At 46.0% G+C, this 23,055-nt stretch overlaps 1 protein-coding gene across 1 annotated transcript; it reads left to right on the top strand.

Annotated features, from left to right (window-relative positions):
• The first annotated feature begins 158 nt into the window (after positions 1-158).
• Positions 159-22,696, top strand: LOC119373217 (uncharacterized). The gene is made up of 6 exons (XM_037643226.2): positions 159-225; positions 1,408-1,469; positions 4,761-4,977; positions 10,064-10,200; positions 17,450-17,668; positions 21,131-22,696. The coding sequence occupies exons 1-6, from the start codon at positions 186-188 to the stop codon at positions 21,206-21,208; spliced, it is 753 nt and encodes a 250-aa protein (XP_037499154.1). The 5' UTR covers positions 159-185; the 3' UTR covers positions 21,209-22,696.
• Positions 22,697-23,055: the final 359 nt, after the last annotated feature.

Below are 23,055 nucleotides of genomic sequence, written 5' to 3'. Positions count from 1 at the left end.
CTAAAACGCAAGTTTGAACACCATCTCACACTTACAACAAAGAAATAAAAATCTTTTTACACAAACAATATTTTGGAACTTAATTGAAAGTCCAAGTTTATTTCTGCGAAGTTTTTATTCAAGTTAGTACCTGTCATCGAGAGTAGCCAAACGTGCTCAAACGCGCGTTGTGTTGAAACTTCGCGATGCTTCCACGGCTGAGACGCGTTCGGAAAAGTGATGCTGGTGAGCTCTTATCTCTTTCCTAAACTTCTTGTTTAACTCATTTAAGCAAAGCGCATGAGTGCGCATGCACTGGTTATTTTATCGTACCTTACAATTCACTAGTTTGCTCACTTTTATCCAATGTCAACTACAAAGATGGCGGCAGTGTCCGCAAGTGGCCGCGCACTTTTTTGAAAAGCTTTCTTTTTCCTAGGCGCGCGCAACGCAGACAGCTGTTTTAATCACGTTCCTTTTGTCGAATGTTCATCGAATGCGGTTTTCTTAACCGACTGACAAAGGCAGCACCTGTTAAAAAGGCTCGCTTCTGCTGTAAACTCGTTTCGTAAGTTGCGGTTCTCTGCCGTAGATACATTGGAACGCGATTGTTCGAAACTTCGAGTTGAGTTTCTCAACACGGTAACTATCCGTTAGTTGCGAAACTGCATTCATATAACAACTTGCACTTCGAAGTGGACCTAGGTAATCATGGCATTTTCTATTTCTCCGTCTAGGCAAAGCGAATTGCATGGAAGGTAGTAGCTTTCGCTCCAGCCGACTTCGTATTGTGAGCGAACATTGGAAACTTCTTAATAACGGATCGACTATTGCCGTATTTGCTTCGTTCTTCGAATCGAATGGTTGCAGTCGCTAGCACGGGCATTTCCCCCCATAGTTTATAGACCTTGTCAACGAAGGCTCCCTGGGAGCCGCCAAAGCCTCTTTGGGTTGTTGTTAACACGCACGACCCCCCAAAAATGCACTGCCGAGGCTGTGACGTCAGCTTTTGTACTCCCGCGCAACAGCCCAGAAAGGAGGGGAGCCTTCTCTCCGTTAAAAAGGTGTATAGATAGGCAGGTTTCTGTTTGGTGTCGCAGAAGTCCGTGGTATGCCCGTGTCACTGGGGCGCACGTAACCCACGAGCCGCTTCGCCCTTCCCAGTATTTTGCGATGTTAATATTGGAGCAATTTGTTTGAAGAAGTATTTTGAAGGTTCAGAGAACTTCGTTGTAAAGGCATTTCACTGTAACTGAGAACTTGTCTAATATGTTGACAGCTCCACACTCCACCTGCAGAATGTACTTTTTCGCCATTCATACATCTTCAGTACACTTAGCTTCTTTGGCTTGAGGCTAACGTAATGTGCTGAAGCTAAGTGCCGTATTTTATTGTTGAAGTGCGTTTTTAAAATTTCTTTTTTTTTAGGAAATCCTTCGAGGAAGATTCTTGGTGGCATAGAGAACACCATATCCGACGAAACAAGTACTGTAAGTATCGTGTTTAGTTCTCATGTATTCACGTTTACTTTTATAAACTTTTAGTGTCAGCACAGGCAAAGATCTTTTTGGTTTATCGAAGGAAACTGTACTGGAAATTGTAGTGGATGAGTCTTAAGCATTCATATGAGGAGGAAGTGGGGAGAGGCTACGTGACATTGCTAACAGTGTCATTGCATTAGTACATTGTAGATTGGTCGTATGATATTTCATGTATACTAAGTTGCTGCGTTTCTCTGCACTCTTCATTTTGTATAGTCATTACATTATGTTTTAATTACTGTTTATTATTACACTTGCCTGCCTAATCTACAAACTATTCTTGCATATTCCCATTTAATCTTGAACTACCTTGTGCTGATGTATTTTCTTATAGTATGCTTGTCTGTATTTTTTTCTTAGTTTTGAACTTTAGTTGCTATGATGTTTCATTTATATGCCTGTAATATGGCAATTTGTAATTTCCTGCTGTTTTTAACCTGGTTACTACCCATATTGTCCTACATATCTTTACATGCGATAACCCAAAGTCCCTGTGACTACTCTGTATATTTCATTAATGAAACAAACTGTAATAGCACTTGAATTAAGTTCACACTTGATCACACTTACATATGTGGTGCATCTCGATATTTCGTTGTTATCGTTGCACTTTCGAAGAGGGGAACGAATGTAAGGCACTCTGGCAAATGATTGTTCATACATGCATAAACATCACCAGCAGTCGCGAGAAGATGACCTAGATGTCCTACCGTACTGTCAAATGCAAGAAAGGAATTTCTTTACCTGAAAGCAGGAGTGTAGGTGTACCGACACACTTCACTGTTTATGGCTTTTCGTTCTGGTATTTCTTGCATAGATTTATTTTTGTAGTACAGTCGAAACCCGCGATAATGAAATCCCGAGGGAATGAAATTCTCACCGCAACGAAATATTTTCGGAGCACCGGCGAACGCCCATAGGAGTCAATGTATTTCGTAACTCGAGACTACGAAAGATATTCATACTGTAGTCCCTCATTAATGAAATTTTTGAAGCACCAGTGCGCAAATAATCTACTCTCGCAACATTAACTACATTCGAAAACTGCTGAAATGCATTCATGCTACACTTAAATTGTGCACAACTATCGCTACAACGCACTTGAGAAGCAGCTGCCATCATTTTTTACAAAAAAAAAAAAAAAAGCTGGCGACAATGATGATGATGATGACTTGCCGAAACACCTGCTCGTTATCGCGGACTACGTAGCCAAATCCGCATTCCTCATGGAGTTTCATTGGTTGGCTTGGCTCTGTGCTTAGCTTTGTCGGCTTTGCGCGCACATGATCGCGTGTGTGGGGCCATTTGTGGAGCGTTCGCTTAGTCGCTTGGTGCAACGTGAGCTGCATGTTGCGATTGCTTCATCCGATTTCGCTGCCTGCGAAGATGCCGCCTCCAACGAAAAAGCGGAAGTTCATCACGCTGGAAGATAAGGCTGCAATCATCAGTGAGGTGGAAAAGGGCAGGAAAAAAATGGACATCGCCGAAGAATTCGGTGTTGTGTGAAGCTCGCTGTCCGCGATTCTGCGCTGATCCAGCGGAGCCGGAAGAAGGTTCACCTGTAGGCGCACTTGATGACGGTACTGGTGACAGCGCAGTGCCGCCGTCACTGACCAGTGCATGTGGCGAACTTTGTGCCGTGGCATACGAGATTCCCGATCGAGAGGCATGACATTGTTTCGTAGTAAGGCCCGCCAAAGTAAACTTACTTTTGGAAATGAAATGTGTTTTTTTGTAAATTCCATGTCTTTTCTGCCGCATTCTCGCGCCAACGAAATTCCCGCAAGAGCGAAATTTTGTGCTTTCCCCGCCGATTTCGTTATTGAGGGTTTCAACTGTATAGGCAAATATGCAGCAGGTTGAAAATGTTGAACAAGCACATTCATTGTCATTTGTGGACACATGCCTATCGGTAATGTGTAGTGTTTTGCTTACTTCTTCTTTGGCAATCTTTTGCACAGTGGTCCGTCCGTCTGGCCAACTTAGAACCTTTGTCAGAAAAGTTCCAGGACAAAGGTTGCTTAAAGGGGTGGTGCCACCAAATTTGTGGCTTGCGCATTCTTTGCTGTAAGCGTTTCCTATAGCTCCAGGAAGCATGATGCACGCACCAAGATTCATGTATTCTCGCTAAATAACTTAATATCGCTTTTGATTTGGACAACTTTCGGTTTCGGTTTCTGGGCGCCGAGGTTGGGCAGTGACGTAGAAGTGTAGGAGGCGTGGTCACGTGACCACACAAGGCTGTGACGCACATAGCCAGGAAGCGATCGAAACTCGGGGAGTGATGTAGCAACCGATGCTTTGCCGGTACTACAGTGAACTAGAATGTATTCTAGTTCATTACAGCCGGTACGTACGTTGCGGAAGTGGCGGAGGTCCGGAGGTCACTCACGTTACTACAGCAGATTTGGTGTGACGTCACTACAACTTTCGTTGCCCATCCTACAGATCTACGTCACTGTTGGCGCGCTAGCGATGGGTTTCGATCGGGAGAATGAGCATTTAGGTACACTTTGGAAGTGAATGAAAATATATTCTAAACGTTTGCTGTGTCCAACCCTTCGTGTGGAATGTCCTTGCATACAGAGGAAACCCACAACAGGCTTGTTATAGCCTCGAAATTTGATGGCACCACCCCTTTAAAAAATAGAAAATTGCACACACGAAGTAATGATCCTAGCTCCTATCAAAGTAGTCCCCTTGGCTATCTAGGCATACACACTTGCCTACGTTTCTGGAGGTCTTGGAAGCAAGCAGGGAAATCTATAACTGCAGTGCTTTAGCTCATTTGTCACGGCCCTTTCGATGTCTGCGATATCTTCCCTTCCAGTCGCCTCTTCACTCGCGGGGGAAAAAACATGACTTCTTGAATGTGTCTTGCCTGCGTATTCTTGCTTAATCATGTTTCACGTTTCACTAGGGGTTTTCCCGAGCTTAAGACAGAACTTAATGTTCACTCTTTGCTCACAGTCAGGATCCATTGTGTCACCTTGACTAATGCGACAATAACCCGAACAGTGTGTTGCTAAGCACAGCCCTACACTTGTGATTTGCGCGGAAACATGGCCAAAGTAATGTCAAGTAAGAGCACATACCAGGTAACATAACTTTTGTTCCTTTTTAGTATTGCAAACTCTGAAATAAAACTATTGTCCTGGAACTCTTCTGACAAAGGTTGTATTTACGCCCGCTAGTCACTTTTCACGTACCTTTCAACTGATAACGGTGTTTCACGTGCAGCCTGCTAAGAGAAGGACCAGCAGCAGACATCTCATGCAAGCGAAACAGGCGGCAGCGGTAACCGCATCCGAGCCACCTGCGCCGGAGACGCTGGAGCTCGGCGTGAGCCCGATCGAGAGACGTTCCTCGCGGCGGTCTCAGAAAAGTCGCACAGGTGCAACAGCTCCAATTGCCACATCCACCCCCGATCACGCACCGTCCCAGCGAGCACTGCCAGGTAGGTCGAGACGTTTTAAGTTATGCCATTTCAAAGACCCATACGGTTGTGGATACAGGTTTTCTTTTAACTGCTTATGACGAGCTGTGCTCGTCGTGGCTCTTCAGCAATGTTTCAAGAGGCTTTTGACAAGGCTAGCTCATCAAATGGTGTTGTCCTATTTAAAACATAGATGGCAGCACGGGTTCCGTGATTAGCACTTTTATTTAATGAGAATCTGCTCACTAAACGGCGAAATGCGCACCTTGCGTCTCTTGCGCGTTAGAAACGAACATGGCACAGTGCCGTGCTTTGAATGCGCTACCACAAGGCTGCTAGCCTCCTCTAGTTTGTATTGAACTATCGAGGAATAGTACATTTTGTTCACGGGAAGTGAAATGGAGCCTGTACTTTCTGCCCCAGGTATGGGGTATTACTAAGCCTGCAGCCAGGGGGGGAGGTCTAGCCCCCATCCCCCTTCAAAATTCTGATGGAGGTGGGGTGTTCAACCGTAAATAAATAACGAAAATGTGTTTTTCAAGGCCTTCAGCACGTGTGCCCCCTGAAAAAAAAGTTGTTGGTTACGGGCCTGGGTATTACATGACTGTGCAAAATATGATGAATAAAGCATTTTTATAAGCCGTAAATCATTTTCGCAAGTTTTTTTCTGTTTTGAACGTGTTACTGAAGCATTTCACGTCATAAAAAAAATTTGGCTATTTTGTAACAATTTTTCGTAATTTAGTTGGCGCTTAAAGGCACACTAAAGGCAAAGTCAGAGTGAAAGGTCAATGTGTGAGAACATCTAAAACGTCAATAGTATCAACAGCAGTGCTCTAGTAATTGAGAAATTAAGGTAAATGTAGGACACGATGTGCGCCACGAGTGGGACATTTTGGAAATGATCCTGATGACGTCATAGAGTCCCGAGTACAATCAACCACTACTGATCAAACTATAGTTACAATAAAAAAAGAACCTTCCATGCATCACAAGACGTAATGAAATGCTGCTTGTTCGTTTCTGTTTGATTCACGGAAAAAAGAACCTCTTGGCGCTACCATGGGGAACGGCGCGAGTGGCTCAAAAGTTCCGTTTTCGCCGAGCTGCTCGCCTCGATTGTAGTTTCAGTATCGCGTACTGCTGCGTGTGCTTGGCTCTCGCTATTTTCGCCCTGTCGATACCCTACTTCCTCTGCTGCTGGCCAAGCTAAGCTCCTGTACAGTTAACTACAGTGAAACCTCGGTGATACGAATCTGACAGGACCACCAAAAATATTCGTATCATCCGAAATTCGTATCACCAGAAAGCATGGAAAATTAGCATGCGACAAAAGGAACCTGGCGTACATTTTCATTTATTGCTTTTCAGCGCCGCAGCAACGTCGGGAAGAACCCAAAATGATTGTCAGTTAAGTTTTTAGAGGTCAGCAGTCATACCAGCACTCGTAATATACGGCCCGTACGCGCATATTTAATTAATGAACAAGGTGTGTTGTGACCCGCAACAGCAATAGCCCCTTCCAAATTTAGTATGCATTTTTGCATGACACCTGAGTACTGCAGCGAAAGTAACGAAAGAAGCGCTTTGAAGCGATGGGTTAATGCCACAAAATTACAGAACCACGATCCTGTGTTACGATTTGTTATCACGGTGGTGTTGGGGATGTTTTTTGGGAGATTTACGGCCGTGCCCGAACAAGTGCGACCTCAACGGTCGCGCATGTTGACGTTCATGTTGACTTTCATGGGATGTCTGATGCACGAAGCAGGCACGTGTAAACACAGTACAACGAGAGCAACCCGCGTCGACGCTTTAAAAAAAAGCATGGCGCTAATGTCCTCTGTAATCTAAACGCGAAAGCACACGGAGGCACATAAGAGCCTCAAAGATTCGTGCACACAATGTCGGAGGCCGTGACGCATCTCTGAAGGTTTATTGTGACCGTAAGAAAAGCGATTTTCTTACACCGTGATTCTGACGATTTGGCGGTGCAGTGCGCATGCCCACAATTGCGTTACCGCGCTCGCACGTGCTTAGCGCGGACAGTACCTCTCCGTACCTGGGCGGTAGCGTACATTCGTATCAAATGTCGCTGGGTGAAAATCGGTTCGCAGCAACCGTACTCTATTACATTGCAGGCCAATGGGCCTTGGCCGGGACCAACGAAAAATTCGTATCACCCCGAAATTCGTATGAGTTGTGATCGTATCACCGAGCTTTCACTGTATACAGTTTCGGAGTGGCCCGTGGCTGCGTCTTGGCAAGGTTGATGGCCGCTGTTGCGCAAGAAACCGTAGCTTCGGCGGCCGGGCAGTAAAGACAGGCAACGTTGGGCACGGCAACTGCTACGTCAGAAGGTCCGTTCAGGCGGGGGATTTGAAGTGCGCTAACGCCGTGAGGACCAGTAAAACGTGATTTTCTTTCAAAATAAGCATTTCCTTGGCATGAAACAAGCACTGCGAGGTTTCTGCAACGCTATTGCAACAATTGACGTCGACTTAATATTTGCCTTTAGGGTCCCTTTAAGGGGTTAATGGGGAGCAGGGTTCTCCCCAGAAATTTTGTAGGGGTGGACATTTTGGCCAGTAAGGGGGATATTAAGTTTAATAGTTTCTAGTTTTCAAATTTCCCATTATGAACACAATCTACATTTCTAGCATCTATGACGCACATAGAAAACAGACGCAAGGGCACTTGTGTTCTAGCGTTGACACTGGAGTTGGCGATCTTTGAAACACCACAAGGCCGCCTGTTTAGACTCTTCTTTACACAACCAGGTGCCGGGAGGCATGGCTTGCTGGCGCGGCGCGCGCACTGTTGCTTATTGGCAGGAGGTCTTTTCAAAGGGGTCAATCGGAGCGGTGAACATTGGAGGTGAAAAACGATCCTAGCTTTGCGGCCCGCAACTTTTCATAGCTACGTGTATTGAACCAGTGCCTCCTAATTGAACGAAGCATTTCAAACACTTCGCCTGCACTTGTTAATTCGGTTCGCTTTTGTATTGAGGCAATTACGCATTTTTGCTTGTGATCTTTGGTTTTATCTTTGCTTAGGTGGAGGATAGTTTAAATAGTTATGCCTTTCAGACACACTTGTTACGTTGTCTGCGTGAGTAATGCGTAACTGGGTGCGTTCGTTGACTGTCGCAACCTCGTGACTGACGAATGCAAAGCGATGTTTAGCTTTGCACACACTAAACCGCTGTTCTCGATATAAGTCAGCCTAACGCCTTCCTTGTATTACTGGGAGAAAACTTCCAGGATACGAGCATATTTCCCAGGCATTGTACTACCTGGCACGAATGTGGCCATTGAGTGACGAACTGTATAAAAGAGAACGAAAACAGCATGAAAATGTGTACATAGCTATTGCACAATTTAGCTTTGTGTTTGCTAAATGCAGCATTGGACAAATGCTGCTTCGCAAGTGCTGTGAAACGGTGCTGCTCTGAATGGTCTTTCCGACGGTTCCAAACTTGCTCGAAAAGGTCTTTCTGGCTGCTCCAAAACATCTTTCTGCTCCCAGGACTGCTCCCAAACCCATGTACCCTGTTCCACCACTGTATACAAGGCTATGCTATGTTCTGCTAGCGTGCCTGGATAGCAGAGTTATGAAGCTTGCCTTCGGATCATGGGTACGTGGGTTCACATCTTGCCTTGCCAAGAAATTTTTTTGCCAGGAATTTCTTTCTTTCGCTCTCTCTGTATGCGTTCTCTCCCCCATCAGAATTTTTCCATCCCATGCCGGACAAATCAGAGCGTGTGCTGGTTCATGATGATGATAATTCTTTTTATCTACGATGCATGGCAAACCTTGAGCATAACAGCTCTGCTGTAGAAAGGTGAACAGCCTGCGCGCACTATCTTCAGCAGCGTTTTTGCACAGACACCGGCATTTACGACAGTGGGCGTGTTAGTTCTTTTTATTGTGTAACTTTCTTGTGCGCTTAAGCAAGGAGGCCATATCGTCGGAGCAAGAAACGCAAGCGGCCAAACGTGTTCAGTGTCTGCGACTGAACGGTAGCAATACACGTGGCCAGTTCCCTTGACAGTCGAAATGTCGGCAATTTCCTTGTTGGCCGCCACATGCTGCTAGCATGAAGTGGCTTTGCGGGAGCGTGACATTGTCTGGTTGCCGCAGATAATGGAGTTTCAACTCCTCAATGTGTCTTGCTGCGTGGGTTGGGGTCAGGATATTTGGACATGCCCTCCCGGATCTATTCATGGGCCTAAAGGCATTACATAAGGACTCAAACGAAAGTGTGCTTTTATGTGAACAAAATACACTAAAAGAGGAACATGGTGCATTGATTTCAGCAAAATTACTTAGAAATGGCATGGAAGAACTACTCACCTGGCTACAACACTGATTGCAATTATGTTAACGTGAGCAGTGCGCTTGATTGGTCTGGTTAGTGCATTGCAGAAGATGAATGAAACAGCATCTAAGACGGGACGAGATGAAGGCTTGTCTTTGTCTTCATCTCGACTGTTTTATTTGTGGATTACATGGTTTAATTGTGTATGGTTTTTAAAAAACATAAGTACATGTAGGTACACCCTCCAGCGCAAGTTTGCGCGACACAAAATTTTCGAGGAAGCTATATATTCCAGTTTTGTCTGCGAATTTAGCCCTCAATTAACAGCCACTAGTAGTTCTTGCAACCTATATAGTAACCTGCTAGATTAGAAGTGTCATGCACTAATGGAGCAGAAATTGTCATTTGCAGAGGAGCCCACGTCCCATAAACTTTTGCTGTCGGGTGTAAATATATGTGATGCCAAATGTGTGACCAGGCAGGGAAAATGCGACCTAACTGGGGAACTTTTATAGCAGGAAGATCAGTTTGCAGCATTGCTGAATTGTTTAAACTCAAGGCTCCGTTCTACAGAAGTTAGACCTGGAGGAAAAATATGCTTTTTGTGTGTATGTATGTGCGTGTATGCGACATGTTAGAGACTGCACAGCAATTTGCCCTTGCATTGCTGTTTCACCAAACTGTATAAAGGGCATCTGCAATTACAGGGCTGTCGCTCGTTTGCTTTTGTGTCTTGCATACTTTCCTGTTGTAAATGGCCACGGTTTCCTTTTTTTCTTATTGCAGTGGCACTTCCGGGAGAACGAGCGTCCCATGTTTCATTCGATCTTGGCCGTAGTACTGATGCGTCCACTTGCCTGTTTGACGCAACCATGGCATCGGGGCAGGAGTCTCGCTTGAGCTCCCCACCACGGAGACGCAGGGTATGTGCGTTCCTTCGCAAGCGTATGGCAAACACTTGCTTTCTGGAAACCTGCTTTTCATATGAAACACACGTTTGAGGTGACCATTCAGAGTGAAGCTGCGGAATGGACACCAAAAGATGCGAGACGTAGCAGTGGACAGCAAAGGGTTAGATAGAGTGACGAAATCTGAAAATTTGCAGGCATATGTAACCAGCTCGCACCGGATAAGGCAAATTGGATATCGTTGGGAGAGGCCTTCGTTCTGTAGTAGACATAAAGATGGGCTGAAAATGATTATGATGGTATAACAGGCACGGAATCTGGAACGTGAGATTGTCATCAGTTTGTCCACACATACCTAATCTCCACATTATGGGATCCTAAAGAGAGCAGTCTCTGCACGTGTAGTAAATTACTGTGCAAATTGTTGCAACATTTCCAAATGTTGCAATGTTGCAGCCAATGCTTGTGTAATTTAGAGAGAAAGCTAGTGAAGGTGACAGGGAGTGTTCATAACCAGAATATTTAACTGTTAAAAAGAAAAACATACTGGTTCGCAGCAATACTTCTTTTGCAGACTAGTTGCACTCTTTCCTGTCTCCCTCCTTTCCTGCCTGGTTGTGCAGCAAGTCGAGTTGGCAAGTACTGGTTAGGTTTGGTTTCAAAGTGCTCAGATTTCATTCTGGTTTAGAGAAATAAAATGGTTGATGAACTGGATCACGACACAGAACCAGTTCCAAACGACCTGCTTTATCCTCCTCTATAGTACCGTGCTGCGAGTACCAGCCATGGTAGCTTAGCATGTAACGTGTCGCTCTGCTAAGCTTGAGGACACAGATTCGATTCTTGGCTTGGTGGGCACACTTCGATGGGGCCAAATGCAAGAACACTCCCAAGTAATCATTGAATGACTTCGTTACAGGAGTTTATCGCCCCATGGACTGCCGCAAAAATTTTTAGAATCCGTCAATTATGAGCAGAGATACAGAGATGTGTTGCATGCTTTTAGCGCTTTCTCTCCTCTCCTACCAGCGAGTGCACCGAAACCTACACAGGGAGGGGGGGGGGGTGACAAGGGGGCAAGAAGCTACGTCTATTTGTCAGTGTGCATCATGACTTTCAGCACTTTCTTTTTCCTTTGAATGTGTGCCTTACTTTCAGTTTGATCACAAGCGTGCTGGTTGTAATTTTATACTGTAATTCTACCACTATAGAGCGCAGCATGTGCACATCGCTGCATCCCGCAGAGGCCGCAGTGTCTATGCAGCCCATGATGTCCAAATCAACCAACGGCCGTGGTTGTTGTGTTTGTGGCACGGTCATTTTGGATTATGGCATCATTCGTCGACAGAAGAGTGGGGGATTTCTAGCTGACCTTGAGAATAGGCCGCGTGCTGCGCTATAATGTTTGGCTCGCACGTTCTCTGGAGTCTCAACTACTGATTGGCAGTGTTTTCTGACCATGCTCAAAAATTGACCCACAACCCCCCTACTACAGTGTCTCGTAATCATATCATGGTTTTGGCTTGTGAAGCCCTGGACTTCAATTAATTTTTATGTACCCATTGCCACCTTTGGGTCTGGACTTGTCTAACTTTTGTCACCAGGGTGGAAGCTAAAGCTTATAGTACTTCATAGTACTACTATATATAACCTACCTGCCTGCTGTACAGGCATCGCAAAGGTGTCACAGTCACCAGTGAGGCGTCGCTTTCCTTTAGAACTATGATTGTGTCACAGATGTTGGAAGAGTGGGCATGGCTTTAGGAGGATAAAGAGAAGCACAGAAGACTGCATCCACTTCTTGGATAAGCTTTTCGCATTGTGGCCAGTTCCTAACACTAGATACTATATCATGTTCAGTGTGAGCCGCAACATGCGAGCTGCAGCTAGCTAGCTAGCTAGCTATCTATCTATCTATCTATCTATCTATCTATCTATCTATCTATCTATCTATCTATCTATCTAGCTATCTATCTAGCTAGCTAGCTAGCTAGCTAGCCAGCCGCCTACGACTTTGTGCTCTCCTGGTCGCTTGGTTAATCGAATGTACACCAAAATTGGTATGACGTAACATGACTGTATAGACGAACATAAATGACAAGTCATAACATGAAAATCATGACACGCATGTCATGTACAGCATGATTTACATGCCACACTCATGGTGCGCTGGCAGCCGTTTTGCTAGCTCTGTATTGGCCTGGTGTGCGACCGATGGCGGCGCTGCGAACGGCGCCTGTATGACGTCAGAGCGGGGATTCGCGCGCTTTCGTCTGCTACGTAGGCCCAGCGCCGTGTTGAAACTGCCGTTGTGGTAAATCTCAACAAAAAAGATATTCAATTGGTTATCTTGCGTATGGTCGCTACTGACGCTGTTCGAACAACCGTGGGACTGCTTTTAACGTTCATTTAGAACTACAAATCTTTGTTTTTTAGAACTGCGGCCGCTTGTCGCCGCGGCGAGTACTGCGCAATGGTGAAGTACTGCTCTGTGCCTCAGTGTACTTCGTCCGCTCGTGAAAAAGGCCTTAGCTTTCACAACTACCCTAAGGAACCAAAGCTGAAGAAGAAGTGCATCGCAAGCTCAGAATGGGAAAGCGCTCCACTCCTTCATCGACCGTGTGCAGCAAGCACTTCGCGGACAGTGACTTCTGCTACCCACCGTACGCGCGACTCTTAGGTAAGCTTGTGACCGTGTTTAAGCGCCCCACCAATACTTAAGGCGTTTATTGCACGCAGGCTATCAGCATAGGCGACTTACACCAGGTGTGGTGCCGTCCCACAACCTGCCGCGAAGGCCCCTAGACAAAGAGCCGACGACGCGGCCTCCGAATCGCCTCGCAGGAAAGCGCGCCTCGTGAGCTCAGCTGAGCGGCGCAGGATATCTGAGACTACGGCTGCATTCGGATGGCGTACATATGTATTTTACTTATGAAGGCAAGCGCGCGCCTAGCGGACTGCTTATCACAATGTCATAAGCCAAACCTGTTGCCGCTGTTTAATGCACATTCTCTAAAAGTTTTCACCTGAGGCAGTGCAGACGCTTTTTTAAAAGCGGAGCTCTTTAAGCTTTTCGTTAGCCTGCGTGGCGTGAAACTGGACCCAGCTTGTCTTTGCCACGTTAATCTCTGTGGCCCTGTGCGTGGTATAATCAGCGATTAACTATTTGTTATATTCTAATACCCATGCAACGGCCCTGTGCGGTATTAATAGGAACTACGACGTAATATCGTTCTCACTGAACCAACATTAACTGCGATCATGGGCATCGGCAGGGGGGTGTGCAACAAGGCGGCACTTGCGCACTTGTTTGCAGGACGAAAGCAGCGGCGGTGATGCGATCTCCGTTGACGGCCTCGACCGCGCATTCAACAACGTGGCCTGCGTCGTACACTGCCTCACCCTCGATGAGGCACTGCTAACTTTCAAAAGCTTTATCTACATACTTGTAGATGCTGGAGAAGGGCACGCTTACTGAAATATTGAAAGCACCACCCAAACTAATAAGTATCGTACGGCGTAAACAAGATAACGAGCGTGAACACTCACACATAGTTTCACTTTCTAACCAGCAATGCGGCCGGTGGCATCGGCGCACTCGTCGACCATCCGGGGGATTTCTTGGCCCTGTCGATTGGGCCGCAACTAAAACAAGTTCAAGATTACACTCGAAAACATTCGTTACAGGCGTTAGTTGACCGTCGCGAGGCTGTTCGTTCGACAAAGTTCCCGCCTGAAGCAGACGATCCGCATACAGGAGCAGCGGCTGCTGCAGCGCGGTTGAGAGCGGAGTCCCCGCTCTGATGTCACACGCGAGAGGGCGCCACTCCAAGATCTCGAGGCCAATACACCAAAATTGGTATCTTGCGACTTGACTTTGTGACGAACATAAAAACACGAGTTAACATGAAAATCATGACACGCATGTCATGTACCGCATGACTTACTTGCCACGCTCATGGTGCGCTGGCGGCCGTTTCGCTAGCTTGATCTAGCCCGGAATTGGTATTGCGCGACGTGACTGTGTGACGAACATAAAAACACGAGTTAACATGAAAATCATGACACGCATGTCATGTACAGCATGACTTACGTGCCACGCTCATGGGGCGCTGGTGGCCGTTTCGCTAGCTTGATATGCACCAAAATTGGTATCTTGCGACGTGACTGTGTGGTGAACATAAATAACACAAGTTAAGATGAAAATCATGATACGGATGTCATGTACAACATGACTTACGTGCCACGCTCATGGTGCGCTGGCGGCCGTTTCGCTAGCTTGATATACACCAAAATTGGTACCTTGCGACGTGACTGTGTGACAAATATAAATAACAGGAGTTAACATGAAAGTCATGACACACATGTCATGTACAGCATGACTTACGTACCACGCTCATGGTGCGCTGGCGGCCGTTTCGCTAGCTTGATTTACCCCGAAGTTGGTATTGCGCGACGTTACTGTGTGACGAACATAAATAATAGGAGTTAACATGAAAACCATGACATGCATTTTCCTTAGTGACATACAAGACGATGTATGCTGCTCTTTGCTGGCTGCTTCGCATTACATCGATTCCCACAATGCGTGGGATCTGCCGGTTTTTCAGCAGGCCAGCAGGAAGAACATGCGACATGATACAGGGTACGCACTATTTCGTAATGGCAGAACCCTTTACGATATTTTTTTTCTCTGTAGCGTCTCTCTGGCACTGCTTGCGCATTGCGACTGATACAGAACGTGATAGTACATTCTCGGTGTTCTCTCATAAGTGCTTCGTCACTTTGCAGGCCGTCTAGGGGCGCAAGCTTCTTCTGTACTTGTTCAAGAGCGTAGCATGGCTGAGGCAGAGACAAGAAATGCAAAGCCGCATCGCAAGTGCTCTCAGCGACACTGTGCTTTTAAACAAGTATAAACCAACTCGCTCAGATCAAAATCTTATTGCAGCTTTTCTGTACTGTACAAGGGTTCTGGACAGTCAAGATTTTTCATAGCGAAATCTGTTGTGAGATCACAACAACAAAAGATCTTGCTGTAGTAGTTGTCCGCCACCGCTGCAGGTGTCTGTAACAGCTGTCGCACACAGTGAGAAAAAAAACAACAACAAAAAAACTGTGTTTGAGTGGGATTTGAATGTGGGCCTTCTGCGGGGCAGTCAAGTATTCTACCACAGAGCGATGCCTGTGCTTGAAATTCCTCGACTCTATACACGCGTCATGTTGGGCAAGGAATCAGGTTAACAGATCTAAAATAGCGTGGTCATAGAGTGAGATAGCACAAGGCGTCACACAATGTGAATTGCATAGCGAATAGGTGTTTTAAAGGCCAACTCCGGCGATTTTTTGGCCATGTCAAAGTAATGGTGCTTTTATGTTCCTGAGACGCTCCTGTTACGGGCCCGATAGCAGAAATACTCGGCAAATTGGAGAATAATTTTAAATAAGAAAAAAAGCGCAACACCGAAACCGAAACCCAACCGAGTGTGCTGTCTACGTATGACGTAGATGTTGTTACGAACGAACCGGAAGTCGTGCAAGGCATGCCGGTCACGCCGGCGCGGAGTATGAAAACTGTGACAGCCGGGACGACCAGCGAAGCGCCGGCCAAACCAACGCCGTCTGTCGCCTTGTGCACAGCAGACGCTCGCTGTAGCGGCTGAAGCGCAGAAGTTAGCGGTGCCCTCGGTTGCGTCACTTCCGCCGCCTTCCCAATACTGACGTCACAGACGCAATGTTGCCAATAATTGTGGGAAGCCAGGAGGGCGTTTGCAGACAATCTTTAAAATTCATTTGCAAACAATCTGCGCATGCCTCACGCCTGTAATTTGGCACAAATGACGGAAACGTGCAAAGGAACGTACCCAGCGAATTTCATTGAGATCCATCGACCTCGAAAAATCGCCGGAGTTGGCCTTTAAGGCTTTGCAACCATTACACAGGGCTCGGCCTATAATTCTTCTTCATCAGCCACAGCATAAACAGTGTGCGCATAATGCCTTACAGACGTGTAGGGGGTGCCTCGCTTCTCTGTGTAATGATGAATAATTGCATACTGGGTGCTTCCCTAGTTCGCAAGATTAAGATATATATGATGTAGCGGGTACCTTGCAACTGTACTTATACAGTAAAAGCTCGTTAATTCGGATTTCACGGGACCGGAAAAATTGTCTGAATTAACCGAATGCCGAATTAACGAATGAACGGGAAAAACAACATTAAAATCAAGTTGGAGAAGCATACCTTTATTTGCAGAAGTATTTTGTAATGGTCGTCTGCGTTTTCGCGCAGATTCCGGCTGACATTAGAATTTTTCTTGACTCTTCCAAATGGCCAACGGCACGCGAACTGTCGGAAGCGCTCAGGCAAACGTCCCCTAATATCAAAAGCGCCTCTGAGACTTCCCGTGAGGTGCGATCAGGTCGCGGCTGCATCTCCTCGCATGACTCTTCGTCAGAATCGTGGTCTTCCTGGGTGCCCGTGACGTCATTAATCATTTCTTGATCGGTCAGGAGATCAGTTGTCAGTCGGTCATAATGTGCTGTCTCGATTCACTGTTCTTCAGAGCTTCCAAAATTTCCACTTTAGTCGCCAAGTTCTTGACTTCGTACTTCTGCCGCTTTTCCGGTGCTGCCATCGCTGTAGCGCACGATGGTGGTGGCATGCAAACACGGTCACAACAGGGAAAAAAAAAAAGAACTTCGCAAAAAGAGACGGTGCCGACACGACAACACAAGGGAAAATGGCGTCGGAGGCGCAGTGGAGCGAAGAAAGAAGATGACGACGTTCGGTGACGTTGCGATCGCCCCCGCTAGTTGATGGCGATGCCACTCAGGTTTTCGTTTCACTCCAGTGGTGCCAGCGCTGCTTTACCGCACTTTTGTGTAGCGCCAATCGTCAGCATTTGTCCGAATTAAGTGGTTCGGAGCCGAATTCTGACAAATTAACGAAGGTTTGGTCCCATAGATTAACATGCACTTTGGCCGGGACCAATAGAGCCACCGAAATATCCGAATTCCCAAATTAATGGGTGTCGAATTAACGAGCTTTTACTGTAGTACTGTTTGCCCCTAAAGAGTTTACAACGGGCTCTAGAAAGGCCGCTCTTCCAGCTCTCGCTGTGACTGACTGTCCTGCATGTTCCGTGCATACCTTGCATTTTTTTTTCTTTCTTGAAGGAAAAATCACTTGTCTAATATGTTGCTAACAGTCCTTCTTCGTGAGGCCTGTTTGTAGTATTCTGACATATTAGTTCAATCTTTCACAGGGGATGCGGCATACTGACAGCCCTGAGCTGTCGGTCCAGAAGGTCAGACGGACGTACTCCCGCGGTGACAGGTCCGCAACGATTCCCGTGAAGCTCTTCGAAGATCTCGATGTCCCCGACCGAGAGGAGGAGAACGAAGACAACTTTTTCGAGCCGGACGAAGAGCCACAAGCCAAGAAGACCAGGGTGCACAAGCCCAAGGCTCAAAAGGAGAATGACGTGAGTTGATCAGAGGGCACAGGGGCTATTTTGTGTCCGCCACGGTGGTGCAGCGGTTGCGGTGCTCAGATGCTGCTGGTCCGAAGGTTGTGGGTCCGATCCCGACTGCGGTGGTTGCATTTGGATGCAGGTGAAATGCTAGAGGCCCGTGTACTGTACGATATCAGTGCACATTAAAGAACACCAGATGGTCAAAATTTATGGAACTTTTCACTGTGGCGTGCCTCATCATCATATCTTGGCTTTGGCACGTAAAACCTCAGATATTATTATTATTAGTGCTCTTTTGCATGCTCCTAAAATCGCATGTAATGTTTCTGGAAAACAGTATAGGAATTACACAGAAACAGAAACAAAGTGAAGGCACCCGTGAAAGCAACTGTTTCTACTTTGAACAACAAAAAGTTGGGCTAGTTGGTACAGATTCGTGATCAAATAAGTTGGCGTGCAGACACACCAACTTCTCTTGTGTCCGTGTCTGTACACCAACTTTTTCTTATCATGTTGCTGCTTGACATGTAAGTGACTCAACTCAATTACAGAGGAAACGCCTCCTATATGCTTCCGGCGAGACTGTGAAAAAAAGAAAATCCAGCCAGCTCCACTTCACGGACACTGTCGAAACAGCGAAACTGATGCCCCTCTTTCATCAGGCTAAATCGTACTTTCATGTTTTTCAAGTCTTCCCTTCATTGGCGCGCAGCTTCGGCCTCTCTTGCATGAATATCACGGTTGGATCGGCGACAACATGCCCGTTCACGCGTCAGCGAGGTCAGTGACGCTCACGACGGGCGGCTTCTTCCTCGAGGGCAGTCTTGGCCGTTATGAAAGTGCAAACTCGCAAATAACCAACGCCCCTCCTTTATACTCCACCAAGACACTTGCTGACCTACTTCTCGCAAAACGGCTGGGTTTCTCCACTGAGCCTCACTCTTGCCCCTCTTGTTGGTTCACTCTTTCCACAAGGCTTCACTCTCCCCCTTCCTGGCGCGCCCCTCATTGGGTCACCTGTCAGGCTTCACCCTCGCCACTCCAGCATGGCACAGCCCTGTCCTTCCTACGGAGCCTCACTCTCACCACACTGCGATGCCACGTGATAAGCACTACACCATCGGACGGGGAAGCCTTAAATAAGAACAGCTTCGCAGTTAAAAATTTTTTTTTTTTTAATTAACGCAGTAGCCGTGAAACGTGTAACACCAACATGCGGTTAAAATTGAGAAAAAGTGCTGCTGAATGACCAGACAAGTCACATACAGCTCTACCTCAGAAGAATTTATTCGTCAGTCAAAGGCTTGAAGTCTTGATGGAAGTCTGGCATTTCTTTTGCACGTATGCCAGAACCGGACCCTCTTTGAGCTTTTTGATGGCTTTATGGCAGCCCACATCACAGAACTCATTGATGTACCTCCTCAGCATGTTCAGCGCTGCAGCACTTCGCAACGTATTAGACAGGAACTTGACAGGAATGTTGCAGAAATGAGGTGCGACAAGGGGATTCTAATACGGAGGTGTCAGTGCTGGGACTGGACAGCAGGGGTGCCATATTGTACACATTCTGTGATGGAATGTAATGTCATCAGAGAACGAGACCGAGTTAACAGCCGATAGATGAAGGGGAAGCGCCCCGGCAGAATGCGTCACGTTTTGATAATCTGCTGGGGGACCGTACGATGAATTCAGAAACGTTTTCAACGCATGAAGAAATATAGAATTATTATAACTGATTATCAATATTTGGGGGCATTCTTTTTCAAAGCTTTAAATTGAAAATCGCAGTGACTTTTAACAACTTATCTGGATTAATGTCCTGATAGGGCGGTAGGTGCTGTCGCAATTTCATGAGCAGTTTGGTGGTGGCTTCGGTGGCCATTTTCGCAAACTGTCAGCGCGGGATTGGATTAAGCCAGACCGAAAGCAGGCTGATTCTCTTCTTTGGCCTGGGCGCTTACATTTGGTCCAATCCAAGTCTTCCGGAAACCGTTCCATCGGATGGACCAGTGTCTTCATCTGTTCTGTGCCCGTTCTTTGCCTAGCAGTCGACAAAATGATTAACAGCGCTGCCTTCCCCGGCTGTTCTCGCATCTGACAGTCAGGCGAGCCTCGACCAATCCCGTGTGGTGCAATAGAACATTCTGTGACAGAGCATGTGCAAGATTGTGCCCCAGGAGCTTTAGTTGTGGGAAAACGTATAAGTGAGAAACATATAAACGGGATTCTGCTGTACAGCCTTGGTGCCACCTTCTTGTGAAGTTGCACTAAGAATTACCTGATGCTTATCCCTTATGAAGTTTATATGCTTGTGTAAAACTGTAAAAGTTATTTTCGTGTCCCTTATTGCATCGGGAGAACAGCATGCTCTATTGGGAAGTGAAGCAACAGTACTTTTACAGTTTTAGCAGCAAATAAAATGCTAGACTGGTACTGTAATGTAGCAATTCTATCTAGGTTCTGTGTTGTTAATGCTCTCTTCTTCGCTAGAATTGGAATGACACCTCAGATGGCTCTTGTACTGCTCACTGTCAAATAGGTACTATTCTGCGGCGAGCATTGGAACGCAGCCACCATTGTAGCAAGGAGCTGTGAATCAGTCTTGACCAGCTCGGAATCTTTTGACATAGACTCAAAGCTTGGTCCAGGAGAATTTTCGCGCTGCGCTTTCGTTGAAAGGTGTCTACCACCACCCAGAGGTTCAAGCCGGTGCCCTCAGCTTTTATTTCGTGTCAGATATGCCGTGATTGGTTGGCTAGGTCATATTTTAGCAGATTCTTCTGGGCTCTGATTTTTTCCTCTTTCCTTCTGGTACTCACTTTTTATGAACCAGCCACACGAAATCCGTCCTAGTGCTGGTCAGTGTTTCCCACTGTACACTTGAATTCAGAATGTGAATTTCTCAAAGGGACACTAAAGAAAAAAAAACGATTTTTCTCGTATTAGCAAATTGGTCTTTCTCAATACCAAAATCGCCAACCTTGCCGTGAGAAGACACATGGTAAGCGAGAAGATGCGCAAAAAGGAAACGCGAGTGGCTACGGCACCTTGAGTTTCAGCGCCAGTCACCATAACGTCATCAATTTCGACGGCGTCTATGGTGGCTTATGTAATTCCTAATCAGTAAAAATTAAGTACAGTGTTCTCTGAGGGGTCAGAGACTTAACGTGCCAAGTTTCAGACCAAGTTTCGGGAATTTCGTGGAGCCAACGTCGCCAAAATACGAAAGAAAAGCACTTTGAAATCCGTGACGTCACGTCTGGAGATTGCGGCGCGAGATTTGAAAATGAAACTCTGATCTTCGTTTTCTCCTCTATTAGTAAATCCTATGATGGTGAAATCGACAACAGTAGAGTTCTCAGAGTAAAATTTATCAGTCTAAACGGATTCATTGTTTCACCTCAGTGTCCCTTTGATGTTCTCCTATCAACAAGCTTGTTTATTGGCATTATTTTTTTTATTTTTTTCCAGAGGCAATTTGACGAGTGGGCGGACAAGATGGCGGCGGAGTTTGAAGAAATCGAAAAGTTCGAGTTATGTTATGACTAACGTGCGCTCCACTGCCACGGCTGCACCCGGTTCATTGCGACATTTACGCGAGATGCGTAGAAGCGAGGTACCAACGACGCGAGTGCGAACTTTCATCTGGTATTTTGTAATCGACAGCCACGGCAATTTTTTTCGACCACTCTTCGGGAGTGAAAAGACGGAAGCAATGCAGAGACAGAGAGTTGCATGAAAACGTACTTATTTAACACTGGTCTTTTCTGTAAGCTAGTGTTGTAAAAAGTACTACGCAGAAATGGATGATTATTTTTCCGTCGTAGTTGACAACTGACCAACAAAGGCATCCGCGATCAATGTATTGTTAAATGTCTTCGTGATTTCTTTCTTGGTTGAGTGCGCATTTCTATCGATAGAATGCGGGTGTCCGTCAACGTTAGTCGGCAGCTGTAATGCTGACATACCTTTCCGAAGCACGTAGAGTGCGCTGAGGACAGTTAGAGTTCTCGGAATCTGTTATTCATGTGTCCATCGCTTTGGCCAACACGACTTGCTACGGCCCTTGCCAATCAGCTGCCAGTGTTGTCAGAAAGAACAATATGTAGTTTTATCTTTGTAGCACATGTCGCTGAATTGACTGATGGGAACATCCAGGTGCTCGGCATATTTTCGGTTGACAGGTTTTGTGCTACTTGTTTCCATTCAGCATCAGGTGACACTCGAAAAAGATGCGCGGTGCATATTTTGTTGGCATCTCGCATCATCCACCCAGGAAACAATGAAGCCATAACGGCCTTGGATTTAATCTGCCCAGGCAAGCAGTAAATGAAGGCTTGTGTTACTGGTGATGCAAAGCCTGGGAAGGTAAAGAAAATGTTAAAATTTTTGTTACATTCAGTGTCCTGTTAACACTAACTGCAAGGTGAGGGCTGGTAATAAGCTTGGAAGAAAAGTTCTAGAAATAATGAAGTCGGTGGCATTTTTACGGTGCTATTTAAAAAGGGAGCCTCATAAACTACGATTTATTCGTCTATATAAATCGCCGTGCCTTTAAATGAAAATACCAGTTGAAAAGATTGCTCTCACGATGGCGGTGCCTTACCTTATTGTGTATGTTGCTGCTTGCAACATGCAGGTAGAGGCAGTGTCTACTCGTTAAACTTGTACTTGGTGCCGATTCACGAGGATATGCTGTGAAAATCCTAAAGTTTTCATTGACAGAGGCAGATACATGACGTGTTTGTTTTAATTGCACTAAGCACAGTCGCAAATGTACATGCTAAATGCATTTTTGTCGATCGGTCACACGACATTTTAGTCCGTTTTACCTGAGAGTGGCGGTGCGGCCACAAGCTGCTGTATTTATTATTTTGTTTACAAGTATTAAAATGATGTTCTTGTTTTCTTGCTTGTGTAGAACAAACAAGCCTGCAACCGTGGGTCTACTTGTGTTTAAAGAGTGTTTTAATCATTGTACATACATGGAAGGGAAAAATATGTATTTTACTTTAATCGACGCAGAGTCTGTTTGCTATTGTCAGTTTTAACTCAATCGATGTCCAACATCAGGTGCAGATGACTCTTAGAGAAATATATCGTTCGTGGCAGGTACGCCACTCTGTGTTTTGTATCTGTGTGTGTGTACGTTGTCTGAATGAGGAGTAATAAACGTTGTGGCCATGTGCTACTACTACTACAAACGGCGTGCGTAAGGATGACTCATTCATTCACAGCGATCGCGCAACAACTTTCCAGAATGCACGCAATCCGTCGGAACGGCAAGTACCGTTCCAGTGGCGAGGAAGCGAACGGTGCACAAACAGCCAATTGATTCTTGTCTCTGCGAAGAAAATTGCGGTCGGTGCGAGTTCCGAGAAAAAGCGAACGCGTGC

Source organism: Rhipicephalus sanguineus, chromosome 11 (assembly GCF_013339695.2).
Source record: "Rhipicephalus sanguineus isolate Rsan-2018 chromosome 11, BIME_Rsan_1.4, whole genome shotgun sequence".
Classification (NCBI taxonomy): Eukaryota; Metazoa; Arthropoda; class Arachnida; order Ixodida; family Ixodidae; genus Rhipicephalus; species Rhipicephalus sanguineus.
The sequence above is the reverse complement of the archived record's forward strand: the minus strand, read 5'-3'. Positions and strand labels throughout refer to the sequence as shown.